Source organism: Acipenser ruthenus, chromosome 8 (genome assembly GCF_902713425.1).
Source record: "Acipenser ruthenus chromosome 8, fAciRut3.2 maternal haplotype, whole genome shotgun sequence".
Lineage (NCBI taxonomy): Eukaryota > Metazoa > Chordata > Actinopteri > Acipenseriformes > Acipenseridae > Acipenser > Acipenser ruthenus.
Window position 1 is genome coordinate 2,350,348 of NC_081196.1, and position 26,580 is coordinate 2,376,927.

At 38.5% G+C, this 26,580-nt stretch overlaps 1 protein-coding gene across 2 annotated transcripts; it reads left to right on the top strand.

The window, feature by feature from the left end:
* Positions 1-2,051: 2,051 nt before the first annotated feature.
* Positions 2,052-26,065, top strand: LOC117407101 (PAN2-PAN3 deadenylation complex subunit Pan3-like). 2 transcript variants are annotated; one of them, XM_034011731.3, is made up of 18 exons: positions 2,052-2,805; positions 7,798-7,919; positions 8,406-8,472; positions 8,674-8,744; positions 11,385-11,535; positions 13,227-13,456; positions 13,882-13,986; positions 14,297-14,354; positions 15,485-15,646; positions 16,121-16,237; positions 16,556-16,657; positions 18,196-18,364; positions 19,264-19,351; positions 19,949-20,088; positions 20,942-21,071; positions 21,910-21,974; positions 22,387-22,525; positions 23,228-26,065. In XM_034011731.3, exons 1-18 carry the CDS (start codon positions 2,472-2,474, stop codon positions 23,366-23,368), a joined length of 2,391 nt encoding a protein of 796 aa, XP_033867622.3. In that variant the 5' UTR covers positions 2,052-2,471; the 3' UTR covers positions 23,369-26,065. The 2 variants fall into 2 exon arrangements, with proteins under 2 accessions (XP_033867622.3, XP_033867624.3); XM_034011733.3 differs by having other exon boundaries at positions 2,053-2,805; positions 18,199-18,364.
* Positions 26,066-26,580: the final 515 nt, after the last annotated feature.

The window sequence follows — 26,580 nt, forward strand, 5'->3', positions numbered from 1 at the left end:
AAACGTGTTTATTTTTTCTTATCTAAGAAAGGATGTTGTTACCTCATGAATCCATGTAAAAAAAATATTAGATGTAATTTCTACTAGATATGTAAAATGTTATCAATATAAAAAAGCTCCTTTTTCACCTTTTTGACATTTTTATTGTGCTTCCCTGAACTATGGCAGTTTCCAGGTATCCAAGCCCCCCCCCCCATAGCTGCGGGTAGCTGGGGGGGGGGGGGGGGGGGTGTTCACAGAGTAACAGAGGGAACAGAAAGCTCCAAGGAGGGAGGAAACAGCTAAAATGGTCTTAGGACATGTAAACAAACTGGTAAGCCAACAGTGTCTGTTGACCAGTGTATAACACCAGTGAATTCTTATAATGCATTTATTTCAGCTCTGAAAGGTGAAACAAGCCTCTTCCCAATAGACACCCAGTACTCCATGACCTTTGTCACAGAAAAGAGTTGCATTTCATTTCAAAGTGATATGACAGATTGTTTGGGTTGGCTAGCACTGGAATTAAAGGTATAGGCCCTCACATCGCTCAAAACAAGCAAGGTCCTGCAGTACTTCAAATTAGTAGAGAGACTGCACAAGTCATCAAACTAAATCCCCCAAATGGCCCTTTCATTATCATTAGTTTATTTAGCAGACGCCTTTATCCAAGGCGACTTACAGAGACTAGGGTGTGTGAACTATGCATCAGCTGCAGAGTCACTTACGTCTCACCCGAAAGACAGAGCACAAGGAGGTTAAGTGACTTGCTCAGGGTCACACAATGAGTCAGTGGCTGAGGTGGGATTTGAACCGGGAACCTCCTGGTTACAAGCCCTTTTCTTTGACCACTGGACCACATAGCCTCCTGTTGGTACAGTTACAAAAACTTGGAGAGGTAAGTGCTTCTTTCAGGGAACACAAAAAATGCATGACTGGTCTGACTAACAATGAGTACTAGTGACCCTATTTTCCATTTTATTTTACACAAATGTATATGTTAACCTCAATAAATATTTGAAGCAAGTGCAACGTTTGTCTCCATTTCAAAACAAACAAACACACAAAAAATGCTTTGGTATTAATATAATAAACCCACAAGAAACAATACAAATTGCAGACAAAAAACAAGTTATGGTTTTGCGCTGTTTTTTTTTTTTTTTTTTTGCTGCTAATGAATGTATTCCTTTCAGAAACAAATGCGTGTGCACTGCACTCACTTCAAGGCCGTTAGTTTTGTGCATGCTGTTCGTAGGCGCGACCAGCAGAGCTGAAAGGTCCCTTGTCACAGCACTTTGAGTTCGCCTGACAGACCCACTTAGAATGCTATATAATTCAGCATTTTTTAAAAGTAATAGAAAAATAAAATGGCACTTGAAACGACTTATTTAAGCTTGGACCCAGTACTGGCTCTTCATCAGTCACACCATCCAATTAATGTTGAGGAACAACTATGAAAAAAGAAACCATGCCAAGCAGATGAACGTTTTGACAAAATGCTAGGGATGTTTGATGGATTGTTTAAAGATATATATATATATATATATATATATATATATATATATATATATATATATATATATATATATATATATATATATATATAGTAAGCTCAAATTTGTTACTATAATTAGCCACCACAAAGCAGTATTTATTTATTCTGAGGTTTGGAGGACACTACAATAAAATCACCACCCTTGATTAGACATACCAGCTTATTACTTTTCAGTCTGGCAACTACACAAAAAGTTATGTTTTACAGTGTGGTTTGTTATTTTGGGGACGGGTAATTAATTAGCAAACAATGTAGCTCAGTGTGTTTGAGCAAATCCGTAGAGACCAGGGCCCTGTCACATTGACCTGAAATACACCCTGTGTGCCCGACTCGGGATGCACTTTGATTCTGTTTGGCCTTGGGGTAGTATGATAACATCACAAAGCTTCAGTCTGACGTCATAAAGAGTTATGAGCCCATTTCCCGTTAAATAACAAAACAGCACGGATAAAATGCCAGAGGACGCTGTGGGAATACAACAACACTCTATGTTATGGTGCGCTCTCCATCCCTGTTCCCTCTGCAGTGTGAGTGCGTGTGTGACACAGCTATCGAGAGCCTCCCTCCCTCTCCCAGCGCAGTTGTTTTGGTTGGATTGCTTATCTACCCACAATGCAGCGGTCTGATCATGCTCAGCAAAGTGGCTCCAAGGGAAGAGAAGCAGAAGAAGAAAAAAAAAAGCAAAACAAAACAAAAAAAAACCACGAAACGCTGAAGTGAAAGAAACTTCCTTCTGTGGAGCGCTTTAAGAACAAAACTGGGGAACCATTGAACACAAAACAGCACACCCCGCTTTTTTAAATTCTTTACTTTTATTTATTTATTTATTTATTTTTAAAAAACCAGTAAATCTTTGAAATACTCGGTTTTGGGAGCAGGTTGGGGGGCTTCTCTCTATGTTTGCGGATCTTCCGGCGGCGGCGGCAGCAGCGGTGCCATGAACAGCGGACTCCCAGCTTCAGCAGCTCCGCTCGGGGGTATCTGTATTCCCGGTGTGAAGCTGAAGTACTGCCGATATTACGCCAAGGATAAGACTTGTTTTTATGGAGACGAGTGTCAGTTTTTGCACGAGGAGCCGTCCATGGCAGGCCTGGCGCATCACGCTAGCGGCAGCCCCGTCCCCCTCTCCATGGTCGGGCCAGCTGTTGGTGCGGCGGCGGGGTATCCCCACGCAGGAGCCGGAACAGCGGGGGCAGGAGGTGGAGGGGGTACGAAAAAGATCGAACCCCTCGGGGCGGCTGGCGTGGGGCTGGAGGGGCAGCTACTCGCCAGTGAGTATATTGTGGGGTTTAATTTCATTCAAACGCGGTTTGAATTGAACTCGTAGTAGAGGCCTAAACCTGGTTTTTCTTATCTCGACTGGTCGTTGCATCCGCTTCCCCCGGCCTCCAACTATGCAGAAATGGAGGCCGAGGCTCCGGTTTAGGCCTGCTCTTTCTTCATGCTGTATCACAGGTACCACTTCCTAGACTCCTTTGAATTTGGCGGTTTGTTTTGTTATTTTCTTTATTTATTTTTAAATACTACTAATAAAGTACATGTACCGTATACCCACGTCTCGTGTTATAGCGTTGGTAACGTGTTCAGTTTAACTGTCCTGAACTTAGTGACGATACATGAAGTTGGAATGGACGGGAGCGCGTTATTTCCTGAAGCCATTCTGACACTTTCGTATCTGAGCAGCATCTTAATATGAAAAGGGGTTTGGCTGCCATGCAGATTTCACAGTGAAATACCGTAACATTATAACACTATAGTACCAAGTAACTTCGTTTGTGGCATGGAGTACTGCATCGGCTGAAGGCTGTTTGTAAATAAAATCCTGAGAGAATCGGATCCAGATGCCACATAAGATCTGCCTTCACTTAATGTATTATTAAATGCTTAATTTTAATTACCGTGTCGCTTAATGGAGTTGTAATGCTGTATTTTGTTACGGTGTACAGTAAGAGGCATTCAAATTGCGCAAACGTCAGTTTACAGAAAGGTGTGTTTCTGTAACTTTTTGAAAGCGCGGCGTACTTGGCTCCGCTTTTGCATGCACACAACAACAGTAAACTCGTGAAGGTGTGTGTACGGGGGAGTCGGGAATTGACTATCGACCAACACGTGAGAGCGGTAGTACAGTAAGTGCCACTCAACACAGGCTTAGTTTTCTTGACACACACACTTAACTTGTCTGGCACAGTGTTGACTGCTTGTCATCACGGTATTCCAGAAAACATGCTTTATACATGATAGTAACTGAAACATTTCATAAGTCGTGTCTAGTTTTTGTTAAAACTGTTCCCGAAGTTACTTAATTGGACCAATTAGGTGCTTATTAGAAGCTTAATTAGTCCAGTTAATTAATTTGGTGTACAGTTACAACAAAAAACAGGAGGGACACCGGCCCTCCAGCACCAGGATTGGAGACGCCTGCTTTTATAGGAATGAAAACAAGACTCCCATTGCATAGCAGTTTGAATTGTTACTGGTGTTACAATGAGTTTAATAAGACACACCTTAGCTTGTTACCTGTACACTGGGGCTCAGCAGGCTCATAGTAAAACCTGGAATGGGTGAAAATGCTGTGCGATAGGTGTCTTTTTTTCTAGCACTAATCTTCCATAACTTCAAAATGCTCGATCAGAATTATGGCAAAACTGTTTAGAAGCTAAGTGAAGTGGACAACAAATGTTTCCGCTGGTGCCTTTTTCAGAATACTGCTGTAGTGTTAGGAGTCATATCTATTTCCATCCCTGCAGTGTATGTTGATTGTGCACTACACATGAAATATGAAAACATCTCTGCTATACAGGTGTTGTGATGCTGCGTGCAATGCAGCGTCATAACCAGAGCTGACATTCTGCCGAGGTCAGACGGAGGTTTCAAGCTATAGCTGCAGTATTTATGAGACTGCTTGGTATTTACTATTCAACCTCCACATCTGTTACACAGCAAACCAACAGAGAAAATGAAGGAGTCTTTTGTACTTTACCGTAATCTGCACACGAGCATCAGCATTGAAGATGCAAAAAAACAACCACAGACACACGATCACAGTGTCCTCACAGCTAGTCACAGCCATGCTGCGATGGTATTGTTGTGTGTAATTGTTTTTGTAATAAAACTAGAAAATCTAACTGTAGTGACTGCCATACGTCCAGTGATACAAAGGTTTTATTTCAGTAGGTTCACGATTGCCGCAAAATTTGAAATCATTGGGGGTTTTTTTTCGGTCGTCTTTCAAAAAACATTTAATTTCACTATTGGCCAGTGTTTTTAACCAAATAGATTGTTGCTCCTCTGAAGTGGATACAGTCTGTGTTCTATAAAGTACAGTATCTGATATGTTAAATATTACTGACATTTAAATTCTACATTTAATTTAACACTTTAATTTACCCGCATGTCTGTCACACTCCACATTGTGAACTGTATTGATTGTGCACTGATCTACAACAGACTCTTTGATGTTGCACTCCTAGCCTCCTGTAGAAGTGTATGTGTTTCACTCTAACTTTGAGCTTGTTCTGGGATTGGGAGCACCCTCTGTATGTGCCTGCACTGGTTGTTTTTGTGTGCACTTGGCTGAAACTCCTCTGCTGTCAGTCTGGTTTCTGGGCAAGAGCTTGGGAGATGGCTTTACATGATTGTGAAATCACAAGTTGTGCACACTGGAATATGTGATCTGGATTGAACAGCTCTGTGATGATTCACAACACCACCTCCAATATCGACTACGCCTCCCATTATACAAAGGACAAGAATTGCGTTTGTTTCTGATTCCTGTTCGTCATTTTACAAATGGTGAAAGTTAAACCTGCCAAGCCGTTGGTAATCCAGGTGGGCTGTCTGCAGTTTTACTGTGAAAATGAAATGGAAAGTGACAAATACTAAAATGGAAAATCAGTGTCTTTTGTAACCTTTACCCTGGTCTGTGACTGCTGGAAGATGTCTTTCAGCAAATGTTTTGTCAATCAATAATATTTCCCATTTTTTTTTTTTTTTGTTGGTAAGTATCAATGCTGACCCTCTATGTTCTCTAAAACACATTTATTGAACCTGGTATTTTATTAAAGTGCTGCTTGTTCTCAGAAATGTGATAAAACGATTGCTACACTCTCTGAACTTGCGCGCAGACTTCATCCCCCTCCAATAAGAGCACAACAAAATTTACAAACAGGAGGAGGCCATTCAGCCAGAAATGTAACTTATGCCACATTTACATCTGCACAGTGCAATCAGTTTGTAAAACTAATTTAGTTCCAGTATCTAACCAAGGCTGCGTCTGCAGTCTATAATCCAGTCTGCAAACTGGCCTTCAAATAATGTACAAGTTGAAGAAATAAAACAAGCTACTGATGTTGTCTTTGCCTAATCAAGAGAAAAGTCTATGGCCATCTCTATGGCTAGTAAATCAGTTTAATTATGGGCGATATTACTCCAATCCATATGTGATGTACCTGTGACTTGCAGGAAAATGGCAAGAGACAATGTCTAATAGACACACCTTTTTTAATAACTTAAAATACACGTTTAGGACCTGGTTGAGATGTAAAATGCCATTTCATATGGGAGTGGATTTTCTGAACTGTGTCACTAGTGTGTACTCATGCTATACTCAACTGTGTACAGAACCAAAACTTTACTGAATGCTCAGGTTTCACTTGCAGTGTGAAATTCTATGTGAAGTAGCACGTTTATAACCACAACTGCACATGTTACTGTACTTTGGTGTGTTTCAAGCAATTCACAAGATTCAAATACTGTAATTGAATATGTGAAAATACATACTAGATCAGGGGTCTCCAACCCTGGTCCTGGAGAGCTACTGTGGCTGCTGGTTTTCGTTCCAACCAGTCTCTGTTACTTAATTGAACCAATTATTGGCTTAATTAGTCAAGATTAACAGGTATTCCAGATCTTTAGCCACTGATGATGTAAAGACCCCTCTAAAACCTGCTGGATAGGGGCTCTCCAGGACCAGGGTGGGAGACCCCTGTACTAGATGCTACATCAGCAAAATGTTGAGAAAACCAAGATATACAGTAGAGTCAATTATCAGAACTAATTGGGACCGATACTAGTTCGTTTAATTGATTTGTATTGGCAATCAAACAGGTAGTAATAACAATTACTGCACCTTTAATAATGTATAGAATAAAGTTAACATTGTGAAATTACCTCTCTTAATATCATCTTACAAACCCGCTTATTGTCACATTTTGTGCAGCCTGTCAAATGCTGTGTGGCTGGGCTTTACTAAGTAATCGCAGGATATAATTAATTTTCAACACAACTAACAACCAATAATCCTCTTGGCTGATAAACTGACATTTGGTGCAGCCTGTCAAAGGCTGCGTGGGCGGTCTTAACGGGATACAGTTCAGTTACAAAACACTAACGTCGCCAAATCTTTCTTCTTTAACGTAGTCAGTCATACAAATGCACGTGTAATTGTGTAAACGTGTAATTGAAATTAATAAAATTTCGTAGCTGCTCAATAACATAGACAGGATCTCCAGCCCTTACTGATGAAATAGAAGAAAAATCAAGAATGAGGTAACTCTTAATTTGCTTAACTACAACAATTTAAAGCACACAATGCTCCATGTAAGGTTTTGGTGGTCTGAAAAATTCTGTAACTTTCATTTGCCTCAGTCTGCTGGTACTTTTTTGAGCTAAATCTCATAGCCGCTTTATTAGCAGAAGCTGTGTGCGTAATACGCCACACAAAATTCATCATGTGATTAGAGGTGCGTTCGGTTGATTAGACAGTACGGTTGATCAAAGATCAGATAATTTACTGTATTGATAAATTACAAAATTAAAGTAAATCTGTCTCTTCTGCATTGAGTGAAATTTACAGCTGAGTTCAGACAGCCCCTGTCAGTCATGTCCCTTATCTGGTCTTGTAGGAACAGTTATTGTACAGTACATTTACTTGGACATGTTAATATTATATTACTTTGATTAGCATTTTCATATTCTATATATGAAATGTCAAGACATTTTATGACTAGAAGTAATCTGAATATATTCTACTGTATTCAGGATGCTAGGTGTATTAAGCCATGACTAGTGTATTCATAAAGCTATAATGCATACAATGACTGTCTGCTGATTGGCAATTTATATTTTGGTCTGCTAAAGAGGCTGTGGTTGTAATGCTGTAGTAATGTCCCAGAAGAGGCTGGTGTTCAGGGTATCTTAAAATGCACAACAATTGAATTATCTAGTCAATCTAAAAAGTGTAACATTTATACTTTTCAATGTAGTTCCTGGAATGGACGGGGGCGCTTTAGCAGAAGCCAGTCTGACGAATTCGTATTTTAGCAGCAGCTTTATAGGAGTAAATGGATTTGGAAGTCCTGCAGAGCCGAAATATTCCATGATGCAGGTAAGTCATGATCGCACCATATCAGAAGGGTGTACTGATAATCTAGTGAGGATGTCTGATTATTCAGACTGGCAATGCAACAACAGTCCACAAGTGAGGGAGGAATGGTACTTTGTGAGGGACTGAACAATTGGGAGTTTTGGATCTGTACTCAAACATAAGTACAGATCGTCCTAAAATATGCTTTACTATGAAGTGTGCGTCTTTTAATATATGAAAATGTGGGGCGAGATGGCATAACATAGCGGGTAAGATTTACAGGAATTTGATTTGCTAGCACTATGCCTTTTAAGTTCTAAACAAATATTTCATAAAAAATAACATTCTTTGAGGAATTTGATTGATCTGCTTTTACATTCTGCTTGGAGCCATTTTAAAATAGTGTCAATCTCATGAAGATATTATTATTATTATTATTATTATTATTATTATTATTATTATTATTATTATTCTTTCATTTTATGTTTTTTTTTTCTTTTCTTAAAGAGAATGACAAGTAGCAGCAGCTCTCCAAGCCTGCTGAATGACAGTGTCAAGAGTTACTCCCCCCATGGTAAGGTTGTTAAAATACTGTGTCTTTTGTGTTTCCGCTTGCAATATACAATTCTGAAGTGTCTTTAAGGCAAGTCTTTCCCTACGTGTTATGTGATTGAGTCCAAGTGTCTTTGTCTGGACGGAGACAGCAACCATACTTCACGTGAAAGCAAACTCTAGTACTGGAGAACTAGAAGAATGTATCTCTGTTTTTTTTCAGATCCGATAAATTCACCTGCTTCTTCATTGTTCAATGACTTTGCTGCACTGAATTTGTCTCAAAGGAGGAAGGTAGGTGGCTTTGATATACTTGTACACGAACTACCAGATACAGCTTATTTAAACAATTTTACATGCAACCATTTAGCAATGTATTTATTTTTTTAAAAGCTACTTAATCGGGTGGTTGGCAGTAGGTTTGTTAAGCTACAGATTGACTTCATTATTTTTAATACAACTTTGAAATGACTCCACAGCATTGCACTGTTACTGAACTGCTACCTTCTCTGAATTCTGACTCGACTCTTCACAGAGTACCCTCGGTCTCCCACTGAAACGCCCACAAAACAAAATGATTTCTCTTTATCCAATGGCCATATAGGAAACTAAAACGTATTAAACAAGCGTCATCGCTGTGCTTCTGGGTAATGTAGTTTAGAAAGCAATCCTTTAACCCATTCCACCTGTTTAGCATAACATGACCTTCAGCTTCAGGACAAACCGCTGTACTTTATGCATCCAGGGCAGGTCAAACATTGATTGATTAATCGATTGTGTTCATTGTTTAATAAAAGCAAAATCCTACAAGTTATATTCTACTTTTTTGTCTGTTTTGTGCGATGGGGAGGGGCAAGTAGATTTTTAAGAAGTACAAGTAGATTTTTTTAGCATTTTGTCCCTTGGACAAGAAGTTTTTAAAAAAACAATTGCACACCCCTGCAGCAGTATTGACAGTCATTCTCAGCTCCTTCAGACGCCTGTTCTGAGTGCTGTTACTTGTAATGTCTGCGTGCCAAAACATAACGGAAAGCATTTTGGGATATTGGAAGATACACAAAAAATGTAATTTGGTATTACAGCGTCCACACTTCTCACAACCCACACTACCGGACTTGAGACTACCCCTGAAGTGGTCTCGAGTACGGTATTAAACGCTGCACAGTGTAGACCGTATTTAGCACTTTTAAGACGGTTTAAAGGCAACCAATACGGTTTAAATGCATAGTTGGACAGGGCCTAAAAAATCCTGCACATCTGTACTAACTTAATCCTGATTGCAGTGTACCAAGCAGATGATCCCGGTAACTGGTTTAACTGATCGAAACAAGTGGAGCAAGCTAGACCGATTTTTTGAGCACTAACATACAGCTGTGGCCAAAAGTTTTGCATCACCCTATAGAATTAACTCATTTTGCTTTATAAAGTTGAATGAAACCTGCTGAATAATGTTACGTTCATATATTAAATTACATACAGCTTTGTAGTTTTCTATGTGCCTAACCAAAAACTGACAAAAAAGAAAATAATAATAATTGGCATTTTGAAATCTAACATGAAATACTGCACTTTTTGAAGGGGTAATGCTGTTTGGTTATGGCTTCCGTTAGACTTTTGCGATATTATTTTGTTGTTTCTTTGATTACATGATAAGTAAAATCAAAATTCTGTCTTCAATCCTAAAATTCTAGGTGATGCAAAACTTTTGGCCATAGCTGTATAAACCCTTCTTTACTAATTTGATATGTGGAATATAGTGTCAGATAAATGTATAAAGAAACAAAGTACAAAAAGATAGACACATTTGTATTACACCAGTGTGATTCATGCAAACATATTTAAGTCAAAATAAATCTAATGTCATGTCTTTTTGTGCACATTTCAAACTGGCAGATCATATTTGCATTTTAAGATGACTACATTGCTGCATAGGTACAGAACAGTTTAATCGTGTGATAAGACAATTCGTTGTTTATAGTTAAAGCATATTCACTAACATTTTATTGCATTGAACTGAAAACGTTATCAAAGGTACACGCATAAAAAGTTTAAGTGTAGGGCCTATATACAGGGTGATTAGAAAGTAAGCTTACCACATCAATGAAATGATGTGTTGATGTGGTAAACTTACTTTCTAATCACCCTGCATATTACCTTATTGTGCGGTACTCTATTTTCACGGATATGATTGCCCGAACGTGAAAAGTTTTCAGCTGTATTTGTCATTTCAGGGGATACATGCAGCTGTCTCTGCAAAGCATTTTAAGCAGGAAGTGCTCAGGATGAGCAAGGGTACTAAGTCAGTCTTATCGTTCGCAGTACTAGGTTAATCCACTTGAACAGGATCATCACGAATCTGTTTCGGTACGCTGCAATCAGGGTCTTGTTTAGTCTCATTTAACAGATGATCTACCTGTGGTGATTAACTTCTGGCACGCTGCAATCAGGATTAGAAGGCGTGCTAACTTTAGTCCAATCAAGTGGACTAAACCTGCTTAATCCACTAGTTAGACGCATCAAGTGAACTAAACTTGGTAAGCTGTAATTGACCCTGGGGACTCATGTTTTATCAAGCATTTGAAAGACTTATGAATTGAAAGATCACTAAAGGTATTTCTGATTCACTGTAAGCAAGTTAGGCATAGGTCCTTGAGAATTGAGCCGATCTCAAGCGAACAATACACTGAAAGTTAGCACGTTAAGTGGCAAAGCTTCTGAAACTTGAGGTGCAATTTTTAATAATTTATCATGTTTCAGTGAAAAACCTTAGTTGATTTAAGACAAATACGCTCCTCTAAACGTGAGTGAATTATTGCGGTTATTTTTTTTTTTTTGTCGTAAAATATAAAAATGAGTTCTATATGTATACCTAAAAAGGCAAAGCCTTAATCCCAATAGATTTAACAGGAAGTTCTTATTGTGTTTCAATGACAGGCACCAAATCCAGCAGCCAGTGAATTCATCCCTAAAGGAGTATCAACGCCAAGGATGAGCAATGTGTCCCAGTCCAATATGCCTGCCTTTTCCACAGCCTTGTTCTCACACCCGTCCATGGGGAGCACGTCTGCGGCAGCTTTAGGTCCAGGTAAGCCCGTCCATTTCACTTTTCCAACGACTTGTTTTTTTTGTATTCTTTCCATGTCATTTTGAACCCTTGTAGTAAGGTGCTCGTCTGTGCCAGTGAATGTGCTGTAAACGCCACATTGGTGTTTTATCTGAATGTAAAAACAGGATAGTTGCGTAACCAAATCTCAGTTTGTAGAGCGTTGCAAGAACTGAAATGAATTCCATGTTAACTGGGGTGCTTTCACTTGCAGTTCAGTATATACACCCTGGCATGTTGGCAGGCAGTTAGGATGGATAGAAGATTTTATTGAAACAGGGGGATTTTTGTAGCATAGATTGAGAGGGAAAGAATTGCCACAGGGTTAACTGGTTAACTTTTACTTCTGCAACACAGAACAAAAAAAAAAAATCATGCTTCTTTCTTGACCTTTTTAGAGATGAAAACTTTATCCAAGAAGTGAAAGTTTGTTTGTGTTTTTTCTTTCTTTTTAACTGCTTCTCTAAATGATGAAAAGGAGAATTGGCCGCTGACGACTTCTTATTGGCGGTAGAGCCTCTCCCTCCCCCTTCTCTAGGGACAGGTGTATATTTCTGGGTTTTTTCGGCTCTCTATTGCTGCCAAGTTTGGTGGCAGCTGTGCTAACTGGAGCTACATCAGAAACACCATTAACCTTTTTTCAGTATATTTTCACTACTTGTTTCTGTGTGTCTGATACCATTTATCATATGAAATGCCAACATTTGGCTACTTCTAGGATGGGTTTCTTCCATTGGATAATTAGAAATAATCATACAGTTTGCCTTACTATTTCATGAGTCCCAAGGACAGTTTTAAAATATTAAATTGGTAAACCTTGCCATTGAAACCCCCAGGGGAATACTTCCGTTCAGCAGATGGGCAGCACTCTTTACCTTAAACAAAGTGCAGCTCTGTGTTTAGCTTCTGCACCTTCTAAAAATACAAGCAGCGTGACAAGTACAGTCATAGTAACCTGAGAAGGCGTTTTCATTATTCCACTTTCTGTTCCGTGCACTAACATTTTATTTACATAGTAATCGAGTATTTTGCTTTTCATTTGGTTTCAATAATTAAAATATATATTGAAAGGTAGTGTTTTATATATGTTTATCTAATAATCAGCATTACCCCTCCAAAGTGATTATCGTAGTGAGTCTTGTACTAAAAAATAAGTCCTATATGGATATGCATAAAATAGATTTATTGCTGCTCTGCTATATTGCTCTATATAGCTTACAATGGAGCCTTCCTATGCTGCTGAACTGCAGAGCACTCCAGTTTTCTTAACTAGATCTGTGTAGTCTGCATTGTTGAAATAGTTACGTTTACAGATGGGTGCACCACAAACATATGTTCGATGTATAATTTATGCATCGACAGCTCTATCCAGGAAGCTGTTTTTTTTTTTTTGGGGGGGGGGGGTCATAGTTTGATCCATGATGAAGAACTGAAATCTAAAGTTAGTTAACTGTTTCATCACTAACAGCTGGTTTCACACACTGCGTTTGCACTACCATACCTAAGATCACATTACATTAAGATTATAGCTAATTGGGAGGGTCCTTGAAAAGCCAAAAATGACTTTGTTTAAAAACTATTTGAGTGGATCCTTCCCTAGACTTGTCTGGGTGTGCAGTGTTGAACTCATCCTGTTTTTACCATTGCTGATTTTAACATTGCTCCACCTGTAGGCATGTCTCTGTCTGCTGGGTCGTCTCCCCTGCATTCGCCGAAAACTACTCCTCACACGTCCCCTGCCCCCCGGAGGCGGAGTCACACGCCAAACCCAGCCAACTACATGGTGCCTACTAGTGCCTCGAACCCAGGCTCTGATCCAGCATCGCAGATCATCCAGAAGGAAACTGTGGGAGGAACTACCTACTTCTACACGGATACAACTCCAGCTCCCTTAGCTGGAATGGTAGGTTTAGGAGGCTTTCTGTACAGTTAGATTCAACTTCGGATGTGTTCCACTGTTGCTTGTGGGTGACATTTTGTAATGGGGGCACTGCGTCACAAAAGTCCACAAACTTTTACACTGCCAATTGACTTAGGAAGTCCAGACACAGTTTGAGATAAGATTCTTCACATTTGGAGGTCCAGGCACAGTTTGAGATGAGATTCTTCACATTTGGAGGTCCAGGCACAGTTTGAGATGAGTTTCTTCACATTTGGTACACAGCTGTATTCTATGACTCTTTCAGCCAATTTCCATTATGGTATTGTTTTAATCTCTGGTCATATCTGTGATACAGGCCATGCTGCTTTTTTACATATTGGTATTTTCTTTGTTTTTGTTTTAAATAACGTGCCCTTTCAATGACTTAGTGTATCGTTTCCTTTTAGGTTTTCCCACAGTACCATGTATACCCTCCAACAGCACCTCATGTTGCTTACATGCAACCGAAAGCAAATGCACCTTCCTTTTTCATGTCTGACGAGCTCCGTCAGGTAAGCTTTGAATCAATATTGTGAAGAATGGTTTGAATTCATGATGCTAATGAAACAATGTCAAGTTAAATGAGGGTGTATTAAAGTATGTAGATGTGTAATTGCAAATAAACAGCTGCATAAAATGACAGTACAGTAAAATCATATTGTCTGTTTTAGAGAAGACATGCCGTTGAATATCCTTGGCTTTTTTCTTCACTGTACTGGCATATGGAGGAATTCACATTTTGAGGAGAGGAATGTATATTTTGCACGTCTCTTTGAGAATACTGTATGTTTGACGATCTTATTTTTCTTTTTTCTCGCGTAGGAATTAATCAACAGGCATTTAATAACAATGGCACAAATTGACCAATCTGAAAACCCTGGTAGGTGTTTTTTTTCCAATTTGTATTCATTTGATCTTTTTGTGGGCGGTGTTGGTCCACGAGATGAAAGATTAAAACGCATGGATTCCTTTTTATGTGACTAACATAAGTTGAAAACAGAAGTTTTCAGGACCTTTTTTTTTTACTAAAGCTTCCTGTTTTGCCATTGCTGCATTAAGACATGTTATCTATAACACAATAAGGTTTTAAGCATTCTCTTTAGGTTCTCTGTAGTGTTGTGTATTTAGGTCTGTAGCTGTTAGCCACTCCATGGCAGTCAGCAGATGTCTTTTCAACCATTTGTAAAGCAATCCACACCCTACTCTCTGATTTGATAATATGTGAGAAGGCTTCTTTCCTCAGCTTGTCTTTCCACACTAGCTTGCTCACTTCCCTGCCCTGTTCTGTGCCTGAGTTATAGGTGTTAATAACCTTTAGTAAGAGTTAAAGAAAGGTTGACAGAGTTGGCATTAGGGGTGCTGGGATGAGAATGAGACTCCTGTTGCATAGCAGATTGTTCAATTCCTATTTTTTCTATGAGTTTAATAAGACAGACCTGCGCTTGTTTACCTGTACACTGGCTAATCAAGATTGTAGTATAACGTGGAATGGATGAATCTGCTGTGCAATAGGAGTCCTATTTAACACACTTTGTCGTCCGGTATTAATTTAAAAACAAAAATGTTCATTGCAAAGGAAACAATTCCATTTTACTTCATTAACAATCTACACAATATTGAGTACTAATTAATGAGTGGCTCCTAAATCACTGATTTTTAGAAGTTAATTGGACTCCATCGTTGAATGACAGTCACAGAAACAGTTATTGGAAACTCCATAGAAGAGGTGGCGTTGTGGAAAACGTTTTAGGAAGTGAATATTAGAAAAATGAAGGATCTTTTATAGGTGGGTTTGTGCTTTTGTTTGTGAAGTTTGGTATGGTTACAGTTTATAGCCTACCTTGGGGAGGTAAATCAACACTATAGTAGAATAAATACATCAAGATTTAAGGGGAGAGTGCTGTCAGGTTTTTATTTTTTTAAAATATTCAGCTATTAAAAAAAACAAAACTGGTGGGAACAACTTGATCAACAGTTTTTTTTTTTTTTTTTAATTAATCTTTTGTTCAGGAGTTCCAACAGAGGTGGACAACTATCACAGCCTTTTCCCTCTCGAGTCCCTGCCGCCCCCCAACCGCCTGCAGAAAACGAGCAACTTCAGTTACGTTACGTCATGTTACAAAGCTGTGAATAGCAAAGATGATCTTCCGTACTGCCTTCGTAGGATACATGGTGAGTGAATTTGGAATCTTCCAAGCACATTGCATCTTAAATGGAAACTTTATATGCCATCTACTTTTTCAGAATATTACTTTGTATTTATATATTATGTATTTTGTTGTCCTTGGCTCGTTATTTGCTATGCTTGCTTAAGAATCCTCAATGCAGGTTGTGAGAAACGTGTGCCTGGGGTTTATTCTGCATTCATTCCCACATGCATCTGGATTTTAACACTCCCCTCTGCAATACATTTCAGTTTTTTTTTTGAACATCAAATACATTTTGCAAATGCCTACAGTCTTTGTGCAAACTGTTGCCCAGAAAGCAAATTCGTCATACCGTAGTTAAACACAAGAAAATGCGACTAAATAAAACATCTGTTTTGCTTAAGTCATGTCGGTATTGTGAGGCATTCCTTCCCCTTAGTAGGTGCACTAACTACTAGACGGGCAGCCTGTCTGTTCTAAAAGGGCATTCTGTCTGCAGGTTTCCGACTTGTTAACACAAAGTGTATGGTGTTGGTCGACATGTGGAAGAAAATCCAGCATTCCAACTTTGTAACTCTGCGGGAGGTTTTCACCACTAAGGCGTTTGGAGAACACTGTAAGTGCCAGCTGCTTTTCAATTCGATTACTGACACGTTTGCAATTTAAATATGCATTGCTCTTTCATGTAGATAAAGTAACTATGCAAAGGCTCTTTGTTCAAATGATTGAGAGCTAAGAGCTAAGGTTTCCTTGTTTTCATATCTGTTTTTTTTTTATTTAACTTGGTTTAAGGCAAAGAATGTTTTAACTGAATTTAATTATAAAAAAAGGAATATTATCAAAAGGACTTGATAAATGTTACTAGTACTCCCAAGTTCTGCAAGACCGTTATTAAAAGTGAAGAATTATTGTTGGTGTTATCTTTTATCAACAGCTCTTGTGTTTGCCTATGACTTTCACGCTGGCGCAGAGACCATGTTTAGCAGGCATTTTAATGACCCCAGTGCGGATTCGTATTTCACTAAAAGGAAGTGGGGTAAGTCAAAATCACATTTTAAATCTGGTGAATGGAAAATGTATTAATGCATAAAACTTGATGCTTTGTTCCTCAATTAGAGTTGTGAGTACGCCACCGAATACCACACGACATGAACAAAACCGTTTTCTTTAAATGTATAATTTCATTCACCACACAAATACGGTCGGCTGATTTAGCAATAGTCCTGGACTACATGCAATGAATTTAGGAAAGGTAGCCCAAGATTAGGGCTAACCCGGGTCTCTGAAATAGCCAATAGTTTTCAATACCAGTCGTATGTGGCTATTTAATAGTGTTGACAGTTATATATATATATATATATATATATATATATATATATATATATATATATATATATATATATATATATATATATATTTATTTTTTTTTTTTCTGTTAATATATAGATTTTGCTTGTTTTCATGTGCTTTACTGCTATGCCAATAAATCTATCACTAGATAAAAATATTCACCAACTGTGTTGTAGTTCATATATAGCTTCCTTTGACAATTAATATTTTGAGTTGTTTTTTCTGGGGTTGGTGAAGCATAGGTTCACATGTACCGTGTAAATGTAAACACGTCATACATTTATATTTAGTTTTGTATAAACCATGCACGTATTATGATTGGGTTTGTTTTTTAGTTGTCAACTTTCACTTGAACTTTTTTTTTTTATTATTACAAGTGAAAGAGGAAACCTTGGTTGAAACTAAACATGGTGATGGTATAGTGGGAAAATGTGATGGGGGGCCGATAACACAATGTGGAAAAGAAAAGGGGAAACAAAACTTGAGCATCCAGGTGGTGCCAGGGGGTTTGTAAATGAGTGAGATGAGATTCTGTGGCTGGGCGCTCAGGACCCCTCACCCCTCTCTGACACATGTGGTTGCGTTTTGGTTTTCATTTGCTACATCGTTGGGAGCTCATGCTCCCAGTATTCTGTGTGAAGGGGGATGTGGTAAGGTTTCACCAGACGACCAGAAAGCCAAAGTGTCTGTGTTTGTGTCAAACACCTGTTTGAATGCCCTCCTATTGTTTCTTAGTATAGCACATTTCCTGGTTCTTTTCATTGTTATATTAGAGGGCGGTTATCCACAACTGTTTAGACACGCTATCATAGGAGATAAGGTAATATTACAGAAATACAATATGTAGTAATAAGAAAAACAATCTTTCCTGAGTGTTTCATTAAAGACATTGAGAAAGTAATAAAGTTTGTCCAAAAATGGTATGTGTTGGTTTTAGTTTTACTAAGTATTCCTCCACTGTGGTTGTTTTGTTCATCCATAACTATATAAAAAAAAAATACTATATAAATAAACAATGTAATACACTTGTGTTTCTGTGTCAGACTTTCACAAAGGTTTGTCTACTTCTCGTCTGGTAAGTTTCTTTTCAGCAGTGTGGCTGCTGTGCATCTTTTTATCCTTAACTGGTTTTGCATGTTTGATAAATAAATAACAGTGACTTGATGTCCCCTGCACTGCAATGAAATGCCCTGTTATAACGAAGGCGTTGTGTTTTCTAACCAGCAGGTCAGCATGATGGGCCTCTTCCTCGTCAGCATGCGGGGCTGCTTCCCGAGTCTCTTATCTGGGCGTACATTGTCCAGCTCAGCTCAGCACTTCGGAGCATTCACACCGCTGGCCTGGCCTGCCGGGTCATGGACCCCACCAAGATTCTCATCACAGGGAAAACCAGGTGAGGCCGGCTTCACAGACCCCCAACGGGGATGGAAACGTGCATTGCATTGCATAGCAGTTTGATCCTTTCCTGGTTTTACTATGAGTTTAATAACTTACATGTCAGCTTGTTACCTGTACACTCTGGCTAAACGAGCTCATAGTGAAACTGCTGTGCAATAGGAGTCTTATTTCCATCCCTCCCCGATCAAACACTGATCTTCCATAACTTCAAAACGATCTGTCGGAATTCTAATGCAAAACCGTTGGAATTGATGTCAAGTGCACAGCAGATGTTTCGGCCGGTGCCTTTCTCTGAACGTTGCTCTAGTCTTGAACAAGGTACATCGTGGTTAATGAAAACCTGGGTCTTTTGAGACCTGCCGACAGAGCGAATCCCTCATTCTGCCGGAAGTGGACGTCCCCAATAAGAAGTAGGATTCTTTTGTATTCAGTGTTTTTCAGGAGAGTACAAACAAAAGTGAATACGTCCGTCATCTTCTAGTGCATAAACTGGGGTTCTTTGTTGGAACCTGTTGAGTAATGACAGATGCACCTTTTAGAAGGATTTGTTTTATTTCTTGTATTAATGTGACTTGCAAGCAAAATACTTGAGTGGCAGATTTTAGCTTAATTAAAATTTAATTATGTGAGATGAAGTTCCTAAGGAAAGTCAACGGTGAAGTTTAACTGCACTGGGCTTGGTTATTGTAATCCTTGCAATACAGATTCCCTCTAGTGGCAAGTCCTTAATTACAATTTGTTTAAAAAAAAAAAATATATATATATATATATATATATATATATATATATATATATACACACATTTCTAAAAAAATTTCCTGGTAATTTTAAAGATACGAGACAATTTTTTTCTTAATCAATGATGCTTTTCTTAATCTGCTTTTCCCCTGCAAGGTTACGTGTAAATTGTGTTGGAATATTTGATGTCTTAACATTTGACAACAGCCAAACCAATCCATTGGCTTTGATGGCTCAATACCAGGTAAATCTCATTCCATCAAATTGATTATTTAAATGTGAAACAAAACAAAAAGAAAAAATCTTTCCAATGTGTGCTTAATATGGAAACTGTTTAGATGGAAGCATGTTGCTTGAAACTTCTCTTTTAATGAAAGTGGCCTCTTTTGTTTTTACTTTGTAAATGTACTGTATTACGTGTCTTAAAGTAAACCTTGTGTGAAAGTGTGTGCATGCGTGCGTACATACATAGAGGGTTTATAATAGAGATGTATTCCTTGAGAGCTCTTCTGAAACACGAGAAATTGTATTATCTAATCTGTTGGTACCCCAAGTGGGAAAATAGAATGTCTTTCAGTTACATTTACTGTGTGTAATCTGGGTAACACACTGATCATTAAAATGAGAGGTCGATCCACTGAAGGTAACATAGTACTGTGTGTGTGTGTATATGTATGTATCTAACTGTCGATCTCCTAGATATATATATATCTGTCTAGCTATCTAGAAGGTTAGTAATTGGAATAACATGAAAAGAGATTTGGCTAGTACTAAAACATTATTTTAAATGATTGTATTTATATATTGATGTATTAATTTCTCTTTTTCCCTGTCCTATCAGCAAGCAGATCTGATCTCCTTAGGAAAGGTTGTTTTGGCTTTAGCTTGTAACTCTTTGGCAGGAATCCAAAGAGAGAATTTACAGAAGGCCATGGAGCTGGTGTCAATAAACTATTCTTCAGACCTAAAGAACCTTATTCTGTAAGTGGACTTGCTTATTCTACTAGAACTATAGGGGTCCGTTACTGTAGTTTAGGGGACTGAGTGTTTATAGACTTGTTGTTTATACTACTAACCTTCCAGTGCCAAGTCGCACTGTTTGCATTTAATGGAATTATGTTTTTTTTTTTTACTGAGTTGGTCAATACGCATATGCTTTGATAAAAAATAGCAATTATGCACGACATTTAAGTTTTATAAATATATGTATTCAGTATCAAATTGAATATATAAAGGTTGCTCAGTCATGTCATTTTTGTAATAATAAAAAAAAGAAGTTCAAGTGAAAGTTGACAAATAAAAAACAAACCCAATCATGCCACTGGTGTAATGCACACCCCTGTACGAAAATGTTCAACTACAGATTCTTATTGAGATTCTTGGTACCAATACCGTTCTTAATTCCAGGAATTTTAAAAAGAACTTTAGTGGAGGAGGTGACAGAGCTGAGAAATGTGACACTGTAGTAGTATGCACACTGATAGTGTGGCATGTGCTGTGGTGTAGTTATTTCCAGTGCGAAGTCGCACTGTTTGCATTTAACAGAATTATGTTTTTTTTTATTGAGTTGGTCAATACGGTTAGCATACCAATAATCAGCGGTAGCACCCCTGCAGTTCTTGTTGTATTGAGAGGGGCGATCCTTTATAGGTGCCCTGCTATAGCATGGCAGCAACGCATGAGAAACAGACCCAAACCAGCTGACAGACCACAAGTACATATTGTGACGTTTTGATGCAGAGGCTCGTAAATAGTCTCAAGGTGTTTTTGTTTTTTTAGCTTTGAGATTGTAGCCCATAGTGTTGAACTGGCATTTGTTGTTTTTACCCGCAAGGTATCTGCTGACCGAACAGAACCGATTGCGCAGTGTAAATGACATCATGCCAATGATTGGCGCAAGATTTTATACCCAGCTGGATGCTTCACAGATGCGAAATGACGTTATCGAAGAAGATCTCGCAAAGGTAACGTTTCTAAATAACTCTTGCACTGGTTTGCCAGTATGGGTGGAAACCTTTAATATTTAACACATTCTTTAGGAAGTCAAAACTCTTTAAATCAAACATTGTCACATTCTAACACAGTGGTTTTCAAAGGTGTTTTTTTTTTTAACCACTGGCAATTTGTGTTGAGGGCATGATCATTTTTTTATTAAGTTATTTTTTAATTTGACTTGCTACTTATTCCAAAATGGGATATATTGAACGAACATACAAATACAGATTTAACAAATTGCACAAAACTAGAGGTTGAAAGCACCGAGCAGTACTGTAGATTGTAATGACCTTGGGTACCCTACAGTACATCACTATTGCAGTATACCAGATATTATCAACTGACATTGCGGGCACAGCACTCCAGTTTTTATAGACACATTTGTCCAAAAGCACAGCCTTGAGGACTACAGTCCTAACAATAAGTAAATGGTAAATCAGTTTTTTGAAAAACAAATATGTTTCTGGGACCCCAAACAGCACGGGGGTTCACAATAATACTACCTGTGAGAAGTACTGTGGTGTTTTACTGTTCAACATGTAGTAAACATCTGGAGAGGGAAGTGAAAACACCGTGTAGGTGAATCTAAGTTCTGTTTTTATATCGCAGGCTCCTAACAGTGAAGTTTAAAACTTCAGCAGAGCCAGAAATGAATAAACACACTGCAGAGGTGTGAAAAGGTTTGCTTCTGTTTTTTGTTTTGTTTTTAAACTCCTCTTCTGATACGTGGCGCTCGGGGCAAGCGTTTAGTGTTCCTGCAAAGCGGTCTGCCTGTAGTAAACTGTTTCTCTCTGTGTGTTTTTACAGGAGGTGCAGAATGGGAGGCTTTTTAGGCTGCTGGCTAAATTGGGAACAATCAATGAGAGGCCAGAGTAAGACTTTAAAAAGCCTGAATATGTTTACATTCAGCAGGTTCTTTCTTGCTTAATCTAAGAATGTTAATAAACAACTATTTAAAATCCTCCCCATATTTACCCCTGATAGTAAATTTAAAGTGGACGGTTCGAAGGCTTAGTTCAGCTTATATTGAACAAACTATATGACATGGCTTATCCCACTTGATTTTCATTGCATTACATTGTGATACCACTGTTGCTTAGAACCATGCAATCTTAATGGAGGAATGGATCTTAGACAGGACTTGCACCAGTTAATTATTAAATATTGATCAGTGTTACTTCAGTAGCTCAGTGCGCTGGTGAAATGGTAGAATTTATGTAGTCTGTAATAGCAAATGTGGTGCCGGAACTACAGATTTTTATACAACATGCTTGGTTTGGGCAGGTTCCAAAAAGATCCAACGTGGTCTGAGACAGGAGACAGATACCTGCTCAAACTCTTCAGAGATCACCTGTTCCATCAGGTGACAGAAGCTGGAACGCCCTGGATTGACCTCAGTCACATTGTGTCCTGTCTGAACAAGGTAACGCACACACACACGTTAGCAATGGGGAATCTGAGTTTTATGGTGGGTGAGTTTGGGGGTGAGGGAGATGTGTGAAGCTAAAGCAGCAGTTTGCCGTTCCTTGAAGTCCAGAGTAATAGTGTTCCTCTTAAACAGTAATTGGTCAGACTCAGCCTTTGTAAAATGCTCCTGATAGAGTTGCATTGGGTACAGATTTTTAAAATGCATCTCAAGGCAATGCTTTCATATTTGGAATGGGGGAGTGGGAGCTGGTTCCAGCTGGACTGACACATACCTGTTTGGGGAGCAGGAGGAAAGGGAAATGCATTGGACTTGATAATCCAGACCCTGGCAATCCAGACTGACCCGTGGTCAGAACAATGCCATCGCTATGAACGTTACGGCTTCAGAGCTGCAGTTCACACCAAGGCGAGTTTTCACACAGCAAGCTAAAAACTGTTCAGTGACAGGTCTGTAATGACTCCTGAACTTGAAGGGTTTGCAATACTGCACACTGTCTTTTCTCAGACGTGTAAGATTTTTATTTTGACCTACCTGTGGTTGAAGGATGAAAATGCTGTCAATTTGTTTGCGTCTAGGCTGGGGGGGGGGGTGAAAATGTGCAATTGATTTTGTGATACTATTTTGTCGCTTTGCATTTATAACCTAAAGGTTTTTTTCGTCTTAGTTTTTTTACTCTTTTTTTTTTTCCTGTTGCAGTTAGATTCTGGCGTGCCAGAAAAAATCAGCCTGGTTTCCCGAGATGAGAAAAGCATCCTAGTGGTAACATATGCCGATTTGAAGCGGTGCTTTGAGAGTACCTTTCAAGAACTCCAGGCAGCCGCGAACGGTCAGTTGTAGTATTTGCTGGAATCGTGCTGGAACACACCAAGAAACTAAAAAAAAAAAAAAAAGAAACAAACATAGCAAATTGCACTACAACTGAACAAGTCATCTCCTTTCACTTTAAAAAAAACAACAAAAAGCAAACAGGGTTGGGGATGAGCAATGCTGCTTGCACTTCAGTCAGGTACACTGTTTTGTGAAGGAAGATTGACTTTATTTTTTTATTTTATTCAACCCCCCCCCCTCCCCCGTACATAACTAGAACCCGCAGCTGCAATTATGAACATTCTAGCTGTGAAGACTCTTTTAGATTGGGGGAACAAAATCTGATGAATGATGCTCCTTTTTTTTCACAATTACAGAAAATCTTTGTCCTTCAAGGGAGGAGGATCATTTCTGCCAATTTGTATAAAAATATTTTGAACTGGAGAGGTAACTTAACAGCTACATTATTTCCACCCAAAAGTACATCAAGGACCAGGCATTTAATTCCAAGGATATACTGTTTTAGCAAAACATTTAAAAAAACAAAAACAAATGTAGGACTCACGTTTGGCTGGACATAGATGCTTAATTTCGTACGCAGCCAGGTTGGAAACTGAACCAGTATCTTCAGTGAAATCATGTGGTGTGTGTGCTATGAATGAACTAGAGGTTGGATCTTTTTTTTCCTTTGCATCGAAGTTGTACATGGGACAACAGGCTGACCTGTATAATTATTATTATTAGTTGAATATAAGCACCAACGCCTTTTTAAATATTTTGTCTGGTATATGTGAGTATTCCCATAAATCGAGACAATGTTTTTGTTTTTATTGTTTGAAACCGCAGCTTTATTAGGGTATTTTACACTGGATTCAAAGACAAGTACGCTGGCAAGGGGATGCACAACACAAAGCAGCCACCTGGCATCACCAAGGTTTTTGAATTGACATCGCCTGGGTTTGGAAAGATATTAAGGTCTGTTGTGCCTTCGCAGTAACTGCTTTTACCCCAAATGTCTCTTTGCTGACTTCATATCTAAGGGGTCCCACCTGAAACACAGTTCTGGCAATCAGTTTTGCTTGAGCTATGTTGATCATGTGTAGAATTGTGTGCATTATGTGGCTTTCCTATGAAATTCGGAAATTCTGCTAAATAAAATGGACACAAAACAATGTTCCCAGGAATTAAGACTGCCAGATTTTACAAGGATGAAACAAGATATGCGGGGCGGGGCGGGGCGGGGGGGGGAAGGAGACAGACATCTTTTAGGTTGTAACTTTTTTTTCCCAGCACTGAATGTTTTTCACGGCACTGTGTGCTTTACTATAGAACTCAAAAGAACGGAAATTGAGAGGAGGACAGGCTGCCGTACAGCACTTCGATTGATGTTAAAAACTTTGGCGTTTTAATCTACGCCTATTTTCAAACAGGTTTTTAAAGTTTCTGTGCTATTTGTTTTTTTTAATAAGCTTTAAAATGACTTTGACATGTAGTTTTTTTTTTTCTGTACTTTGCATTTGAGAAGCTGTGATCAGGTTTGCTTTTGGTAGCACTGGTTCTTGAATATTAAAAAATGTGGAACTTTGCTGTTTGGAATAAAAGACAGATTTTTATTTGGGACTAAACTTAATCACTTTTTTTTTATTTTGGACTTTGAGGAGAGGGAGAGAGAAAGTGTTTTTAAAAAGTAAAACAAGCAAACCAGATTTGTATCACTAGCTCCTTTTATTTGGCAGAAGAGCAGCTGTCTTTTTGTATGTTTTTGACAAATCACATTGTTATTATTTTATATAAAAAGAAAACAAAACAAAAAAAAAGTGGTATTCTCAAAAAAGCAAGATATGCTTATTTTATATGCAGACAAGAGGTTCATTTTCATATTTTCATTTTTAAAAAACATTAACGGGGATCATTGTATTTGGGCATCAAGCCTGTTCAGACAAATAGCTTTGTGGACCAATATTTTCAGAAGCATCATTATTATTTTTCACAGAAGCAAGGACAGAGGTAAAAATAGGGAATAAACATTTCCGAATTACACACCCTCAATACTCTAATGCTCTTGTATACTGATTGAGGTTCTGATGCACATTTAGATGTCTATTGCAGAAGGATGTTTGGTGAGCAGAATTCCTCATTAGAGCAGTCTGATGTATCTTGGTATTCTCACATCACATTAAACACCACTCTGGGTTTAATTTATTTTTTACTCTATACAAATCAAATGCTAAAGGTAAAACGTTAGCAAATGACAACTGGAGTCATGTCAAGTTGTCATTTTTTGAAAATCTGCTAACTTAATGTGGAAAGCTCAGGTTGTGTTTTTACATGTGCAGCTATTTCTTCATGTTCCAGTATAATGGGTAGTATTATTTTTGTTTGGTGGTTCTTCTCCTTTTTAAACATGTTGCAGGCCAGGTTTAGCTTATGGTGATAGTTGGGACTCTCCTTGTAATTCTGAGATCTCTAGTTGGAAAGCTAGTCTCCTGATATAACCAGATCCCATCTTTGTTAGTCACCTCATGAAGATCGGTAAGCTCCTAACTTTTGATGGTTGGGGTAATGGAGAGAGAGAGAAAAGAAAGAAATCCATCCTTTTAAAGTCCTGCATAGAAAATAAACATTATACAACTGATCGTACAGGGCACCTCTAACTTAGTCCAGGTAAAGTTAAGCAGTGTACATTGATACACATTAGTGTTATTTTATTCTTGAATGTGTTGAGGATTTCAAAAAAAAAAAATAAAATGGATAGGTTTTGTCTCCTGTAAAATATTTTGTCTCCGTATTCTTTTGCTACAACCTAAAGTCGCTGAATGCCCACCTTTCTTGTAAATAATTGTTTAAGAAACCCAAGTGTGTTCATCCTTGCCTTGCCTTTGTTTCACTGACTAAAGAAGTCGATGGCAAACAGTCTCCCCAAAACTACCAGGCTGTTCAATTTCTATCATGACCTACACCCCCCCCCCCCCCCCCCCCCCCATGTTTTGACGTCTCCACCTTTGCAATATTTGTGTGTACAGCAGTATTTTAATAAAGAATACCAACACTTTTACTCTGGCTATCACTGTGGTGTCCATATGTGTGTATTTCTTCCTCAGATATTATTGGTACAGTCTCTGCTCTCATTCTGGCTGTCTTAAGGATCTTTTTATTTTGGGAAGAGCCACTATGCCTTGAAAGGTGTACGTTAATGTGATTTGTGGCACAGCTTTTATTCCTTTACAACTGCAATTCTTATT